Raw genomic sequence first — 16,585 nt, 5'->3', positions numbered from 1 at the left:
CAGTGACTTGCATATTAAGCTCAGCCCCTGCACAAGCCCCGGGATTTTGCCACCAGAACTGTCCTCCACCAAGTCACCCCCAACACTCTGGGGTGGGGACCCCCAGCTCCCCCCACTCCAGTCACACTCTCTGGGATCAGAGAGCAAAGAAAACCGTGTCCAGCTGCCTCCTCCATGCACAAACACAGTCAGGACCCTGGGGGACTGCCACACTGTGCTGGGGGCACAGTCCCACACACAGCCCCTGGCACCAGCCACTGCTGAGCTATGCACACAGATCCAGCAGGGTCCTCTCCTCCACTCTTGCTCCCAAGATTTCCTATAAATTCGGTAAAACTAATCTCTTCTAATAAAACCTGTTACTGTTAAAGCTCACCTCCAGGTTTTACAAATCACTGTGCTGCACAGCAATTTGTTTATTCCCTGTTTGAGATGATTTGCAGCCTCCTGCCCTCCCTAGCATGTCCCTGGGTCTTCCTTTTCCTCTGCTATGTCCTGTGTTTTGCTGCACTGGTGACCAGTGCATCCCAGTCTCTCTTCTCCCAGCAATCCCATTCCCTGACAGTATTTGAGCATAACCCCAGCCCCACAGCTCTGCCATGAATTGCTATGGCACAGCACCATTACTGGAAAAAACTTGCTGCAATGATTTACAGCTGCTGCCCTGCAGCTCCTGAATGTTTTTCTCCTGTACCCTTTGCTCTCCAAGACCACAGTTCTCCAGGTGGCAGAGGTGACCATGGCTCCAGAGACACCAGCCACCTCTGCCTGTTCCTGCCCCCAGCACAGGCTGACACCTCTGGTGGCAGAAAGAGCCACCAGCTCTTTCTCCTCACCAGCACAGCAAGGGGTGAGCATGATGGAGGTCCAAGGAGTACCAAGCTTCAAAGGAGCTGCAGGATTCCAGGCAGCTGGGCTAGGCTGGGCATTGCCAGTGCTCAGAGCTGCTTTCCCACTGGAGAGGCAGAGCCAAGCCCCAGGGGCAGCCAGCACCCTGCTTTGGGCACCCCACCTCCCACCGGACTGGAAATCTGGTCTGACTGCCCAGGTGTGTGTCAGGATTTCACCTGGCATCCCACCCAGCCACCCCACAGCACCCAGCACTCCACAGCCACAGCATGGAGCATCCCCAGCTCACCTGGCACCTTGCTGTGTCCTGCATCCCTTGGGGCAGCAGCTCCCAGGCTGGGCAGGAGCTCCCCACCTTCAGCTTTTAAAGCTCTGAGCCCTCAGCTGCAGGTGATGATGTCGGTGCCCACCCTCATGCCCATCCCCACAGTCCAGCAGCCCCAGTTCTGCCCCTTTTTACCCGAGGCAGTGCCAAAGCCCTGTCCCCTTGCCGTGCCACAGACAGAGAGCACGGAGGCTTCGTTTAAAGAGCTTTATTAGCTGCAGCAGGTCTGATGGTGGCAGGCTGGGGGGCAGCAGGGGAGCAGCACCCGGCACCCGGGCGGGGAGGCTCGGGACCCCCCTCTCCCCACAGCTCCGTCCCCAGTGGCCGTGGTCACCCGTGGGGACAGCAGGGACGGGCTCTGCTGTTTGCACTGCGGCAGCCCGCGGGCCATACCCTGCCCGGGGCAATGTGGTGCTGTGGCCTGGTGGGGAGGGATGCTTGACCGAGAGGGGGCCGAGAGCCACGGCAGCACGGGCAGCGGGACGGGGCCGCGCTGGACGGGGCTGGCGGGTGAGCGCCCCGTGCGCTGTGAGATGCGCGGGGAGGAGGAGTGATGGGTGAAGGGGGCAGCGCCATGGCACACCTTCCCGGGCACACCTTCCCGGGCACACCTTCCCGGGCGTACACGGAGCACGGGCAGCTGCCTGGCTGAGCGATGCGGGAATGTGCCGTGCCGTCCTTCCTCTGCTGAGCTCAGGCCTTGACGTGCTGCTGGGGGCTGCGGGCAGGCAGGGCAGGGTGGGGTTGGGGGGATACACACGGGCTGTAGGATGGAGGCTGGAACTTAGATACGCACTGTGGGGCTGGAACCGAGCAACTAAACGGGGCAACCTACAGGGACAGGCGGCTGGGTCTGCGAAGCACGGGGGAGGGCAGGGAGGGTCCCGTGGGCAGGAGGGTCCCACTGGGCAGAGAGCTGGGACACAGCACGGCCCGCGGCACCGCGGCGGCAGCGGGCGCCCACCCGCACAAGGCCGGGGGATGGGGACACACACGCCCCGGCCCCGGGCACAGCCCCAGCGGTGCAGCCACGGATGCGCTGACAGGTCCGGCTCCCGCACCACGCCGAGCCCGGCACCGCTGGGCCCGGGAGAAACCCGCGGCGCCTGTGGGACAGGGAGGTGGCGAGGGGTGCTGGACGGGACGGGGTGGCGGGGCCAGTCTCTGGCAGGGGCTGCGGGACCCTCGGTGGCTCCGCTGAGTCCGGGGCGGAGGGGGGCTCCGGCGTCCCCCCGCAGCGCCCACCTACAGCACACAGGAGGAGTCTGCCGAGCGCTTCTTCAGCTCCTTCCCGGCTTTGTGCTGGTGGTGGTGGTGGTGTGCGTGGGCCGAGCCCGGCGCGGCGAGCTCTGCCAGCGGCGCCTCCCGCAGCTCGGTGTCCTGGGGGTGCCCCGGGCCCCCCGCTGCCTCCACCCGCAGGTACGCCTTCACCTTGTGGTGCCGTGCCTTGCCGTCGCTGGAGTCGATCACCCGGCACTCGTACGTGCCCTCGTCCTCCAGCTTCACTCGCGACAGCCGCAGCTTGTGGGAGATGTTGCTGCCGACCACCTTCACCACCTGCATCGGGGCAGACGGGCGGTCAGGGGGCCCCAGGACTCCCCTTGCCCCCCAGACACCCGGGTCAGTGCCACCCCCGGCCGTGTGCCACCACCCCGCGCCACGGCCCAGCTGGCGAGGACATGGTAAAGGCTGGTGCAGTTGGTGCGGGGGGACCCAGCCCCAGCCTGGGCCCGCAGGATGATGGAAGCCCTGGCTCGCACCCGGCCGCGCGGGGCTCAGAGATCGATGCGGAACCACGCTGGCTAATTAGCTTTTCTACCAAATTGATTCGCTCTCAGTATTTATCACCCAATGAAATTTAAGACTTACTCACTAGCCAGAGCCGTGGCTGCTCTGGGCTGGGTCAATAAATCAGATTTATAACCCACCCCGAGGCCCCTGGCTCTGTTTCCTATAATCACACTGGATGGCAAAGGCCGTTTTTCTACTCGCCGCTGCATTTGTTAGCTGAGGATTTTATGGTGTTTGGAAATGTGGCTGGAGAGGGGGAAAATCCACCCCAACCAGCACAGGAGACCAGGACCCCTCAATGTCCCCTCACTGTGGTGGCATCCAGTGCTGGAACATGAAGACACCTGCCCACACGTGCACGTACAAACACACGTGAGCACACACAGGCTGCTGCATTCAGCTGCCCTGCACGCCACGGGCTGCTGAGAGAGAGATGGTGCCACAGGTCACAGCCAGGGCCACCCCAAACAGCACCTCAGGCCTGCCCAGTGGCCATGTGCAGCCATGAGCCCCAATCCTGCCTTGCTCCAAGTGTGGGTCTCTCGGGACAGGACAAGTCAGGGGCAGGAGCTGCCAGGCCGTGGTATAAGTGTGCCCAGATGCTGAGACTGTCATGGGAAAAGAGCTTCAAAAAAAACCTCTTCATCGAGAGAGCCAGAAGTCACTGAAATTAATGGCTGGGAAATTTAGAACTAATAAAATAAAACCCCAATTTGCTAGTGCCACCAGTGGCCATGGAGCCGCTGCCCAGCAGGTCACTGAGCCTCAGGAGGGAAGATTTTATGACAGGCCATAATTCCTGTGGCTCCACCAGCGCAGGCAGGGCAGCGACGGCCCTCACTGCCCATGGGAATGGGGCAGAGCCCGTGGCATGGCCAGGATGGGCAGATTTGCTGTGCCCAGCCCCAGCTCAGCCCTGTGCTGTGCCGTTGGATTCAAAGGGGGAAAAAATAAATCCAAACTCATCACGTTTCACTGCTCTCCATCCCCGCAAAGCATCTCCAGCACCAGGTGTGTTTGGTGGATAACACACAGCCAAGAGGTGCCGGGCACGGTGGCTCCTCCTCGGGATTTACATCCCCCCCTCACTGTTTGACCCTGCTATTTGCTCCCTGTCACCTGCTGTTGTGGCTGTACCTCACATTCCATCAGAACCGCCCATGCTCATTTACCTCCTCCATTCCATAAACACTTAATGACCAAGGACATTTGAAATAACAACAAACAAAAGAGGTTTGAAGCTCCAGCCTCTCCCTGCTGGCTGGATCTGGAGGAAGCAGCAGAGACGTCGAATGATTCAAAATAAATCCTGGTTACACTCACACACCCATCAATTCCATCCCAGTGTGCAATTAACTGCCTAATTATGCTGAAACATGCACCAGTTCAGCTGAGAGGGAGTGCTGGCCCCAGCGTGGCTCCATGCACCCGCCACAGCCCCTCCTGCCCCTGGAGCAGGGCTTGGGTGGGATGCAGAGAGCAGCAGCCCCCCGAGCTGAGCAGACAGGGCAGGCAGAGCCCAGGCTCTGGCTGCTCCAGCAGCAGTCCTGGGACTTTGCTGTTTGTGGGGCAGGGAGTCACAGCACCCTGGTAAGGAGCAACTCCTGGAGGAGCCTGCTTTGATTTGGATATGGATTGTGGGTGTCAATTAATCAAAGGGAACATGACCTCTGGAGGGGATTTATTACCATCAAGACAGCCATGCACTGATCCTGCAAGTGGGTGCTGAAAGGTGATGCTCCCGCTTGGGAAGGGCTCTCCAGAGATAAGAGACTGATCCTGGGAGTGGGGGGCACGTATCTGAGAAGCCACGAGTGCCTGACCAGCCCCATCCCCCCTTGCTCACTCAGTGAAGGAACATAGAAGTGCCAGGAGAGGCTGCCAGGTGATAGTGGGAAACTTTCCAGCACTGCTCTGTCTGTGGCACCCCTAAATGCAGAGCTCCCTGAGGCAGGGAGAGCCAGGGGGGTACACACCTGGCAGCAGAAGGGCAGGAGTGTTTTATTTAACTGATTAGCAGCTCCTCATTCTGCTCACATGAGCCTAAATGGCTTTGGGATGCTAATCCGCCGAGTCAATTGGATTATTTTATCCCTGGCATTAATGTGTCACTCAGATGCTGGATGAGGCTCAGGGCCCAGGCTGTGCCTCTTGGTGCCAGGGGGAGCAGGGCAGCCACCCCTTACCCTGGTCACCCCCAGGACTGAGCCAAGGCAGACCCAAGTCTCCCACCCTGGTGTTCCCACCCTGGTGTTCCCACCCTGGTGTTCCCAGCCTGTGTCACTGGGACCAGCAGAATGTCCTGCTGAGCCCTCAACAAGAACCATCACCCAAACTCACACTGATTTTTGTCGCCTCTTTCCCGGGCTCCTCTGGTGGTGATGATTTCAGCTGTGGAAAAAGCAGGGTAGGGGAAAACCAGAGAGAGAATAGAAATGGTCAGCTCACCCCACCAGACCCCTTCCCGCTCCCAGGATGGCTGCCCCAAGCAGGAAGGAAGAGGGAGAAGGGGAAAGAGAGAAAAGTCTGCCCAACCCCAGCAAACCCAGGCACCCAGGGCAGATGAAGTCATGCTGGGTACCCGGGATGGGAGGGAGCAGCAGCAGCACAGCAGCCAGGGAGGGTGGGGTGCTCACCCACAGGTCCCGCTGCATCTCAGCTCCAGGTGCTCCCCACGATCCAGGAGTGGGGATGGAGCCCTGATCACTGTGGCATCACTGCTGCAAGCAGTGACCTCTCTCTGGAACTCTGTCCCCATCACTGCCAGCACTTTGCCATTGCCACCAACCTTCCCCCAGCCGCCACAGGCTGTGCATTCCCAACGCCTCCAACACCCTTGGCACTGCCCACCCTCGACCCCTGGCAGCGCTCCACCCGTCCTGGCTGCACTGCCCTGAGGCTCCTCAGTTTATGGCAACACCAGCAGCAGCCCTGCCAAAGTCACTACAATAAAGACTCATTAAAATCCCCAAAGCTGTTTCCCATTCTTTGGCCCTTATCTCTGTGTGAACAGAGAGAGAAATAAAGAGAGGCTGTTTGCCGGACGAGTACACAGGGGAACAGGGGACAAGGGAGGGGTGGAGGGTGCAGGGCCAGGAGGGATGAGCTGGTGATGAGATAGGCAAAGGCACAAGCACAATAAAAATAAACAAAGCTTCAGCCTGGGATGGGACCTGGCAATGGGCCAGGCAGCCCCTTGGCTGGGAAGGGCAGCCAGGACAGCCCAGCCCCACTGGCCCCGGAGCATCCTCGGTGCAGCATCCTCGGAGCAGCCCATGCAGCCTATTGATTGCAGCACAGGATCCTCGGCTGCTCTCTGTCAGAGCAGAGGGTGAAACCCTGCTCTGCAGGTCTGGTCAGCACCAGGAGTGCTGCTGTGGGCTGGGGTCCCACCAAAACCCAACCGTGGCTGCAAACAAAGCCCTTCCCCATGGCAAGTGCAGTTCTGCCTGAAGGGCTCTGCCTTTCCTTGCTGCCGTGGAGAAGGACGAGGGGCATTACCTGACTGGAAGCCCACGTCTGTTTGTCCGTCCAGTCCTTGTGGTTGCGGACGTACCACCACTGGATCTCGAGGGAGTAGGAGGGGGAGCCGCTGCCGCGGAAGGAACACGCCATCTCCACATCCTCACCCGCCTGCGCCGTCATGTCGTGGGGGGTCTCGGTGAAGAGAGCTGCTGGAGACAGAGCGAGGGCTGTGGGTGCCTGCGGGGACATAGCACTGTCCCGGTGAAGGACAATGCCACTGGCCACACAGGCAGAGTCACCAGGAGTGCCTGGATCCTTCCCTGGCCAAACCCAGCCCCTACTCAGAGCAGACAGGTCCTCATCATCCCCAGCTTCTCTTTTCCCACACCAGCATCCCCTCCCCACTCCCAGCAGAGGTGCCTGGCCCCCCTCCCAGGCACTTTGCAAAGAGCAGGGGGGGGAAAGGGAGGGAGCAGGAACCTGTGGCCCCTGCTCCCTCAGCATCCCTCAGGCCCTGCCCCAGAACAAGTGCAGGACCTGCCACACCTCTGAGGTGAAGGAAATAAATAGAGCATGATCACATCTCACTCAGATCAGCACATAACTGAAAAACAAATCCTCACTTAATGCGGCCCCAAACAGGCTCCCACATGCCATATGGTTTGCTTTCCTCGCTCAAAACAAATATTGTTCAGAGATGTAATTAGAATTCTTTTCATCTCCTCTGGAGAGACTGTTGTTCCTCCGTACAGACGGCCCCAGTGTGCAGGGCACCGGCAAACGCTGCTGCCACGATCGGTGCAGCGGCGTCTCCGTGGCACAGCACGGGCACAGGGCAGCCTGCCCCCTGCACACCCCGGGCACTGCTTTGGCTTCCGAGGGTGCCCTGTGCTCCTGTCTCCACTCACCCCCTCACGCTGCCGGCACTGCCAGCTCACAGCCACAGTGCAGGTCCCATCGGAGCCACCGGAGCCCTCTGGGACACACAGCCTGTCGGGAGCAACACTCTCTCCAGCCCTGATCCCTCTGAAAACCAATTATTACCAGCCCAGACAAAAAGTTAATACTGCTAATATCTCCCTGTCCCTCTGGACGCGTGGAAATCCCATCCACTTATCACTTTCCTTTAATCCATCTCAGCAGGGAACAGAGGAAAATACCCAACGCTGGGGTTTACCCAGGCAGGGTGTCCTGGTGGGGTTCCCAGTGCTGTTCCCACACTGTGTTCACCCAGAGCCTGGTGCCAGCAGCCACATGGATTCTGTGCCGGGCAGGGAGGGAACCCCAGGCAAGGGAACAGCTCTGGTGACTGAGGGACGTGGGAGGAGCAGGGGGGTCTTCTTGGCACAAAGGGTTCCTCCATGCCACAGTGGTGCTGAGGCTGTTGTGTCCAGTCATTAGCCAGCACTCACCCACCCGTTCCCTGGCTGCAGCCAGGGTCAGGCTCTTGCCCCACAGAATTCCTGCTGGCAGGAGCAATGGCCAGAGCCAGTGGGTCCCAGCAGAGCCTGCACCAGCCCCCCAGCCACCACAGCTCCAGCAGTGCAGAGGTGGGGTAATGGCCTGAGGGCTCCAGCCAGGTCCAAATTACTGTGAACACAATTAAAATCTGCTCCCACAGATGGGAATTTGGCAGATAAGCTGAGAAAAGGCTGGATTGAATCAAGCGTCTTCTTTCTTTCCGATTTTAATTGGGAAGCGTATGTACTAATTAACCCCAGAGCTCAGCCACCTCCAAGCACATCCAGAGGTGCATAGATCCTGCAGATGGATACCCAGGGTCATCACCTTTTGTTGGGGACACATTTTTCAGCTATGTCCTGAAGGCACCATGTGCCTCCCCTGATGGATGCCGAGGACGCCAGCCCCGCCTGGACAGAGGCGACTCGGTGTCCCCCAGCCCTGCCCCTCACAGGGACACCAGTGGGGATCTGGGTCCCCCCAGGCTGGGCATCACCCTGCACTGGGTTGGCCAAGCTGCCTGGACACTGCTCCTGTGAACACTGAACAAGTCACCAATTCTGGCCACTGCTCTGTCCCCACAGCATCCCGGTCCCTGCCCCCCCAGCCCCATCCCTCTGCCCCCACTGACACTGGAGCCACATCCCCACAGAGGGAGGGAGGGGGCCGCTGCTCCCTGTGCTTTATGGCCTGCTACCTGTCATAAACTGAGAACACCAGGATCAATAAATCTTCCAGGAAATAAAAATCAGGGGAAATAAAATGAACTCAATGGGGAAACACAGATAAACAGAATTGAAAATGCCTGCTGGGACAGCTTGGTGTTCTCATAAAGCAGAGACAGACCTGCGGTGGGCACATCCCTCACCTTGGTCACGCTCTGCACGGGGAGGGGGCTCCAGCAGCGGGGATGGGGCTGTGCTGGGGCAAGAGAGGTCGTGCATTGCCCCGAGGACCTGGAAATTTCCACAGACTCCTGCTCCATCCCCTGCCTCATCCATAGGCCCCACGCAGCACAGAAAGCCCCTGCAGGACTCTGCCTGCTGCCTGCCATTCCTCAGCTGTGCCAGCTTCCACAGCCCCCCACTACAGCCCCCACCAAGGACAGCCCCAGAGCAGCGGCACGGGCACCAACTCAGGCTAATTGTTTTGTAAAGATGTATCAAGGGACAATGAAATATGCATTGGACATTTGCAAACTCCTGTTAATCACCCGGTCAGTGCAGGCTCCTGCTCTGGGAGGGATTTTTTCCCTAAACCGGGAGTCAGAAGCCTCTTTCTCTGCCCAAAGGAGCTGGAGCCCCTCACTGGAGCTGCAGCCGGGCAGGTGGGGTGACAGCCAAGCAGGCAGCAGGGCTGAGGCTGGCTCCGTCCCACGCTGGGCAGGGACAGGGGCTGGGGGAGCTGAAATGTCCCTCTGCTCCCGCTCCTGGGTCCATCCAGCCCCTGCCCGGCGTCCCTGGTGTGGGGCCGGCTCTGACCTGCTGGGCTTGTGCTGCAGCGCTGCAGGAAAAGCAAATGAATCCAACAGAACCCACCACCACTGACACTTTCCCCAAGCACCCACAGTCCCTCCAGCACCGTCCCCTCCCCAGATATCCGTGACCTTCCCAGCACCCTCCCCTTCCCGGGAGCCCGCGGCTCCCGTGGCTGATGGACAGCGGCAGGGGCGCCCTGTCCTGCCGGCAGCAAAGGCACCGGGACACGGACAGAGCAGGGACCCAGACACAGATGGACCCTCCTGGCTGCCACAGCACCCCCCAGCCCTTGGCACAGCCTGCCTGGGAAAGAGCCATCCCGGGGGATCGGGAGGCATCCTCCGGATGGATCCAGAAGAGATCTGGGCACTACCGCGGTGCCTGTGTGACCGATTCCCCACCGCGGGGACAGCGGCTCTGCCGAAGGCTGCTGCACAGGTCGGGCTGCAGCCTCCCTCCCCTCTCCTCCCCTTCCCACCGGCACGAACAGCTGTGGATGCGTCTCCTCCTGACAAGCCTGCGGGCAGGGCTGCTGGCCCCGGGGCGCTGGGAGCGCCCCGCGGTGCGAGCGCGGCATGAACCCGGCGGCCGAGCGGGCAGAGCGCTCCGGGGAGCGCTGCTCTGCTCCAGACCTCCCTTCCCACGAGACGGCCCTTGGCCCCTGTCAGCCCGGGAGGCTCCCACCACACGCTGGGGATGGCAGCGCCATTGCCCTGCCCCTCTTTACTGTCATATGAGCAGCAGAAGGAGCTCAAATGTGCAGCGTGTGAATTAAAAACAAAAATACCCACCTAACTCAGTGATTGTGATCAGGCCAGCACTCACCTCACCAGAGAGATGGAATTAACCTTGAAAACTGCAGATGCTTCCAACAATGCCCCTTCGTGTTGGGCTGCCCCAGCTCCTGCCCCCAGCACTTCCCACTCCCCTAATGTTTAACCCCTTCAGCAAGGGCAAGGTCACTGGTGAGTGTCTCCAGTCTGGCCCCGTCTACACAAAGCTTTGCCCATGCAAGGGGACTTGCTGCTCCCATCTGGCTCCTGGGGACTCACAGTTCTCAGAAAATTCCCTCCCAAGAGGCTCAAGGAAGAGCTGCTATTTGATAGTATAAGTAGCAAAGCCCTAAAACGGCCTTTTTTTGACAGCTCCCTGTGGGGCTCCAGCAGTGTGTGCAGCCAGCCTGCAGCCACCCCTCGCTCTGGTGCTGCTCTCTGCCAGGGGATGGCTCCCAGCAGCCAGGGGAGGATTCTCACCTGGAATCATTCAGTAGGAACGGGAGGGGGCAGACAGGATCTCACACCCAGCACCCAAAACCTGAACCACTGGCACCGGCAGCTGCTGCCAAGAGCTGCCCACAGCACACACAGGTGCTGGTGCTGTCCCCCAGAGCTCACGGACACGGCACCTTCCTGCCCGGCTCTGCCCACCCCATCACTGCTGAGCTCATCCCAACCCAGCTTCACACGGAGCACACGATACAAGTCATGAATGCACCCGCCACAGCCGAGCCCAGCCAACATCCCCGGTGCTCAACCGGGCACCCACCGCAGGTGGAGCCGTAGGGAGGGGACAGCCAGGCAGGAACGGGCCCTGCAGGAGGGGAAACAGCCACGGAACACAGGAGCTCGGAGAGAGCCAGAGCTGTCAAGGACAGGGCCAGGAAGGGCTGTCTGTCCCAAGATGCACAAGCCCCACTCACGCCATGAACCAAAACCCCAGAGGAGCCATGAAGGGGAGAGGGCCCAGCAGGTGCCCACCTGGGCATCCATCTGTTCCCCGGAGCAGCCCCTTACCAAGAGGCAGCAGTGCAGAGCCTCCAGCTCCCTGGCCCATTCCAGGTCCTCACTCCAGCCCTGCCATGCTGCCCACGGCTCCCGGACCGCTGGTTGATTCCTGCCTCGCTCACGGGGAACGTTATGATTAAAATTAGCTGCCACTGTCCTAACGTAATAATTCCCAGTGTCTGGCCCGTCGTCTGTCAGCCGCTTCAAGGGAAGAGAAAGCCCAGACGTTTGATGAGGAGAGGTGTCAGATGTAATTGCGTTGAATGACTGCACGAACAGCAGCAGGAAAAACACATCGCGTGGAGAATTCCCACCAGGAAGTGTGCAAAAATCCGGCAGAATGCAAAGTGTTTATGAAAGTAATTGATAGAATAATCACTGGGGTGTGCGGGAACGGAGCAGGGCAGCGCCCTGGGGAGCCGGGGCTCCGCTCCCTCCAGCCTCCAGCCGCGGCTCCGCTGAGGCGAGGCGGAATCGCCCGTACACGATGCCGGGAAGAAGCCGGGCAGCTCCTCCTCACGGCACGGCTCCCCTGCCCCGCTCCAGAGCCAGCAGGCTGGGAAAGCGGCTGGAGCTTCGCAGCCAGTGCATGAGAAAACCGATGGCAGCAACCCAGCGTGCACAGGCTGCAATGGGGGGCATGAATAATTGAAGGAGCCAGCCTGAGGAGAGGAGAGAAGGGGGAGAGGCAGCGGCACTGTGGGTAGGGAAGGGATGGTGGGAAAAATCCTGCGGCTCAGATGCTCTCACGGGGCAGTCGGAGCCCATCCTGGCTTCATCCTTGCCAAAGGCAGAGCCTTTGCTGTGGCAGCAGGTAAAGGACTTTCTTTGTGACTTTTCCCTCCCCACAGCCGAGCAGAACCCCGCTGCCCGCTGTGGGGTGGCAGGATGGGGGAGGTGCCGGTGCCCCAGGGGTGCTCACGGCCACTCGCCGATGCCTGCGGAGCACGCACTGCTCCCGGTCAATTCCCCGGCTGCATCCGGCGCGGACAAGTTGAAAGGAAGAGCGAACGCGCTCTGGGGCTGTGGCAGAGCCTTGCGATGCCGTGGAGGCTCCTGCAGGCCTCCAGCACCGGGCAGAGATGGCAGCGAGCTCTGGGCGCTGCCTGCTGCGGGCAGAGCCTGGCAGGACCTGCCCCTGCCCGCCAGCCACAGCCGAGCCCATCCCGCTGGCCACAGCCCCTCTCTGCTCCACGTCTCCAACCTGCTGGACTCTCGTGGTGTGGAGGGAAAGCTGCACCAGCCAGTAATGAAATGATCAGTCTCCGATCTGCTAAACAGCGATTTATACAGGTTTTCAGCACACACAGCTTTTATCAAATTGGTATTCACCTACTGAACACAAATGGCTTATTATACATGACCCACTTATTCACTGCTTTTCAGTATCGTTAATAAAGGTTTCTGTTGTGATTAAGTGAGTTGCTGCAGAACTGCTCGAGTAGCAAGCTGTAATGTGGCTCCAAAGTGCACTCGCCCTCCCAGAATATTTCATCTCCCCGGCTCCCTGTTCCCACACAGCAACCATTTCACTATTTATTTGCCTATTGCTGAATTTTTGTGGGGAGCAGCTGTGGCTAATGGAGGCTCTTCACCCACCTTTCCGTCTGGCATGCCAGCCTGGCAGGTCTGGAAACTCTCCTGCTGTGAAGCCCCAATGCAGAGGCTGACCATCCCTTCCCCGGGCAGGCAGGTGCCTGCCAGCCCAGCACTGCTGCGGGACACCACAAACTGCGGGACACCTCACACCTGCCAGCCCGGCATGGCCCGAGGCGTCGTGTGCCTGGAGGCTCCTGGGGCAGGAGTGGGTCCTCCGCACACGGGAGGCCCCGGAGCTGGGTGGGGGGAAGAGCTGGGACCCGGCACCCAGCATGTCCCCGTGGTCACTCCTCGAGCTAAGATTGAATGTGCCCGTGTCACTCCACAGAGGGCGAGGAGGGTCTCAGCAGCCGCCTCCGAGGGGGCTTGGTGCCCTGTTATCTTCTCGGTACCCACGAGGGAGCTGCCCCCACGCCAGGTTCCTCACCGGAGGGTTCAGGAGGCAGGAAGAGGTTCCCCTTCCCAACGCCGGTGGATCCCAGCGGGCTCGGCAGCACGGACCCGCCGAACCACCGTGCACCGGAGAGAGCGGAGGAGCGGGAGGCGGCGGGGAGCCCCGCTGCCGGGCGTGGGGCATCGCGCGGCGGGGCGGGCGGCGGCACCGGGAGGCGCACCGAGATGTTCACGGGCGCGGGGTGCGGGTGGTGGCGGCGGCACCGGGAGGCGCACCGAGATGTTCACGGACGCGGGGTGCGGGTGGTGGCGGCGGCACCGTGAGACACACGGAGACGGGGTGCGGACGGCGGCGGGCACCGGGAGGCGCACCGGGAGGTTCACGGACGCCGGGTGCGGGTGGCTGCAGGCACCGGGACGCACCGTGCAGAGCCCCCGACTCGGCAGCCCAGCGGCGAAGGCAGAGGCCGCCCCCCGGGCTCCGGAGACGGGAGCGGCGAAGCCCAACCCCAGCTCGCCCCGGCTGCCCCCCGCTCCTCGAGCCGCCGGCGCGACCGACCGCGACACGGGGCTGCCCTCGGCGGCGGAGCCCGACCGGGATCCCCGATCCCCCGCACCCGTCCCGCCGCCCGGGCAGGAGCCGCCCCGACCCGCCGCCAGCCCCGCGGGGCACCGAGCCCCGGGAGCTCCCGCCGCTCAGCCGCCCCCTTCCCGAGCCCCGGCCGCCGTCGCCGCCTCACCGCTGCTGCCCGCCGCCGGGGCGTCCCACGGGGGGTGCCGGGAGGCGGCGCCGAGCTGCAGGTAGAGCCCCAGGTAGTGGAAAATCCCCAGGGCCAGGGCCAGGGCGCCCATCTTGCCGCGGGCGCGCCCGTCCCGGGGGCGGCGGCGCCGCCGGGCCGAGCCCTGTCCCCGGGGCTGCGCCGCGGTCCCGGCGCCGCCGCGCTGCGGAGCTCTTCCCTCGCGCGGAGGGCGCCGCGCGCCGAGGCGGTGCCGCGGCTCGCCCGGAGCCTCCCCCGCCCGGCGGAGGGATCCGGCCCGCGCGCACCCCCCAAGTTTTTTTCCCACGGTTCATCCTCAAACTGCGCGGGGCGGGGCCGGGCACCGATACACCCCGATACCGCCCCGCCGGGACCCCCGTACCGCCCCGCCCCGCCGGGACCCCCGTACCGCCCCGCCGGGACCCCCGATACCGCCCCGCCGGGACCCCCGTACCGCCCCGCCCCGCCGGGACCCCCGTACCGCCCCGCCGGGACCCCTGTACCGCCCCGCCGGGACCCCCGTACCGCCCCGCCGGGACCCCCGTACCGCCCCGCCGGGACCCCCGATACCGCCCCGCCGGGACCCCCGTACCGCCCCGCCCCGCCGGGACCCCCGCCCCGCCCCGCCGGGACCCCCGATACCGCCCCGCCGGGACCCCCGTACCGCCCCGCCCCGCCGGGACCCCCGTACCGCCCCGCCGGGACCCCCGTACCGCCCCGCCCCGCCGGGACCCCCGTACCGCCCCGCCGGGACCCCCCGTACCACCCCGCCCCGCCGGGACCTCCGATACCGCCCCGCCGGGACCCCCGTACCGCCCCGCCCCGCCGGGACCCCCGTACCGCCCCACCGGAACCCCCGTACCGCCCCGCCCCGCCGGGACCCCCGTACCGCCCCGCCGGGACCCCCGATACCGCCCCGCCGGGACCCCCGTACCGCCCTGCCGGGACCCCCGTACCGCCCTGCCGGGACCCCCGTACCGCCCCGCCCCGCCGGGACCCCCGTACCGCCCCGCCCCGCCGGGACCCCCGTACCGCCCTGCCGGGACCCCCGTACCGCCCCACCCGGACCTCTCCTCCACCCTGCCGGCACCTACCGGCACCGCCGCGCCCACTCGGGACCCCTCAGCACCCCCCGTCCCGCCTGGACTCCCACTGCCGGGACCACCCGCACGGCCGGAGCCCCGCGGTCGAACCGCTCCCGCACCGGGAAAGGTTTCTCCGTGGCGGCCCCGGGCCCGGTCCCCGCGGGGCGGGACCCCGGGCACCGCCGGTCTCGGCGGGGAGGCTTCAGCACCCGGGACAGCGCCCGGCGCGGAGCGCGGCTCCGCCCGACCGGCCCGGCCCGGCCCGGCTCGGTCTGGTACGGCCCGGCTCGGTCTGGTACGGCCCGGCTCGGTCTGGTACGGCCCGGTACCGCCCAGCCCAGGGCGACCCAGTTCATCCCAGCACGGCCCCAGCGTCCGCAGACGCGGTGCCGGAGGGGCAGTGCCCAGCGGGTGCGGTGCCCGGTGCTCCGGCTTCACCCCGAGTGCCAGGGCCCAGCTGGGGGCACTTCGGGGGTGTTTGGAACGTTACGGGAAGAACAAGGACACGCGTCCGTCCCCACGTGAATCCTGAGCGCTGTCCCAGACTGTGCAAGACTTGTCTCAAAATGAAAAACCTGCAGCTGGGGTGGGTTGGAAGCTCACACACACCCTCAGAGCCCGGCTGGAGTGTGGCTGGTGGCACCAGAGAGAGGTGGGACTGCCACCTTGCTCCTGACACGAGCGGGATTTCATGGAACCACTAGGGTCCCAATGTCCCTTTGGGTGCATAAATCCTGGGGCCAAATCCACCGACAGCACCAGCACTTCCAGAGCTGTGCATCACAGCAGGTCACAACCCCAGCACCAGCACCTGTGCAATTCATACACCTCTTCTGAAAAGCCTAAAATTCACCAAGGGGCCCAGCGGTGCCGTATCACTGTCCTAAACTAGCCTCAGCACCAGGGGAGGCACAGAGGAGGCATCATTCACACAAGAGTATCTGTATGCAACAGAGCAATCAAAAGGGTATTACTTGCTCTCTAGATAAACAAAAAAAAAAATCAGATTATTTCAGGTGTTTTCTGCCGTGAGATGACAGATGTTGGCTGCAAAGAGATTCTTTAAATTGGAATTGAAAATACTGACTGTATTTCCTCAACTTTCCCTTGGCAGGGATCCAGAAAGAGTGGGGGTATTCTTCCCATTCACCTCCAGCAAGGCAGGTCCCTGGCCAGGAGCTGTGCTGCCTCGTACCTGCGTTACTAATCAATAATTAAAAAAAAAAAAAAAAAAAAGTTGTACCTGCTGCAGCATTTGCTGCATGTCAGAATAAAGCCTGGCTCAGAGCAGAGCATTGATCTCTGCCCAAGTTCATTACTCCCTCTGGAGTTAAAAGCTGAGAGAAGAAGGGAGCAGCAGTGACAGGAAAATGGGCATCACAGCCATGCCCGGCTGCATTTAGAAGTTTCCACGGCTGGTTGGGATCAGAGGGTCTCACTATGGGATGGCAACAGCAGCAGTGGCAAAGGACTTCAGGTGTCCTGAGGTGAAGCTGCCTGGAGCTGCTGAGCAAACATAGCTGGGTCAGGGAGCAGCTCTGGGCTGGATCCTGACAAAGCAAAAGCATCAGATCTCCCAGAGGCATGAAACAGAGGG

General features: G+C 62.5%; 1 protein-coding gene across 4 annotated transcripts; it reads right to left on the bottom strand.

Moving 5' to 3' along the window:
• Nucleotides 1–1,367: 1,367 nt before the first annotated feature.
• Nucleotides 1,368–14,124, bottom strand: VSTM2L (V-set and transmembrane domain containing 2 like). 4 transcript variants are annotated; one of them, XM_021547326.3, is made up of 4 exons: nucleotides 13,886–14,124; nucleotides 6,467–6,639; nucleotides 5,306–5,356; nucleotides 1,368–2,731 (listed from the first exon to the last, which is right to left on the bottom strand). In XM_021547326.3, exons 1-4 carry the CDS (start codon nucleotides 13,995–13,997, stop codon nucleotides 2,420–2,422), a joined length of 648 nt encoding a protein of 215 aa, XP_021403001.1. In that variant the 5' UTR covers nucleotides 13,998–14,124; the 3' UTR covers nucleotides 1,368–2,419. The 4 variants fall into 4 exon arrangements, with proteins under 4 accessions (XP_021403001.1, XP_021403002.1, XP_085414260.1 ...); XM_021547327.3 differs by having other exon boundaries at nucleotides 6,467–6,636; nucleotides 13,886–14,123; XM_085558134.1 differs by lacking the exon at nucleotides 13,886–14,124 and adding an exon at nucleotides 11,163–11,304 and having other exon boundaries at nucleotides 6,467–6,636.
• Between the last annotated feature and the right edge of the window lie 2,461 nt (nucleotides 14,125–16,585).

The sequence above is a fragment of the Lonchura striata genome, chromosome 20 (genome assembly GCF_050655825.1).
Source record: "Lonchura striata isolate lonStrDom1 chromosome 20, ASM5065582v1, whole genome shotgun sequence".
In the NCBI taxonomy this organism is placed as follows: Eukaryota; Metazoa; Chordata; class Aves; order Passeriformes; family Estrildidae; genus Lonchura; species Lonchura striata.
Note: the sequence above shows the minus strand (reverse complement) of the source record. Positions and strands in the feature narration are given on the sequence as shown.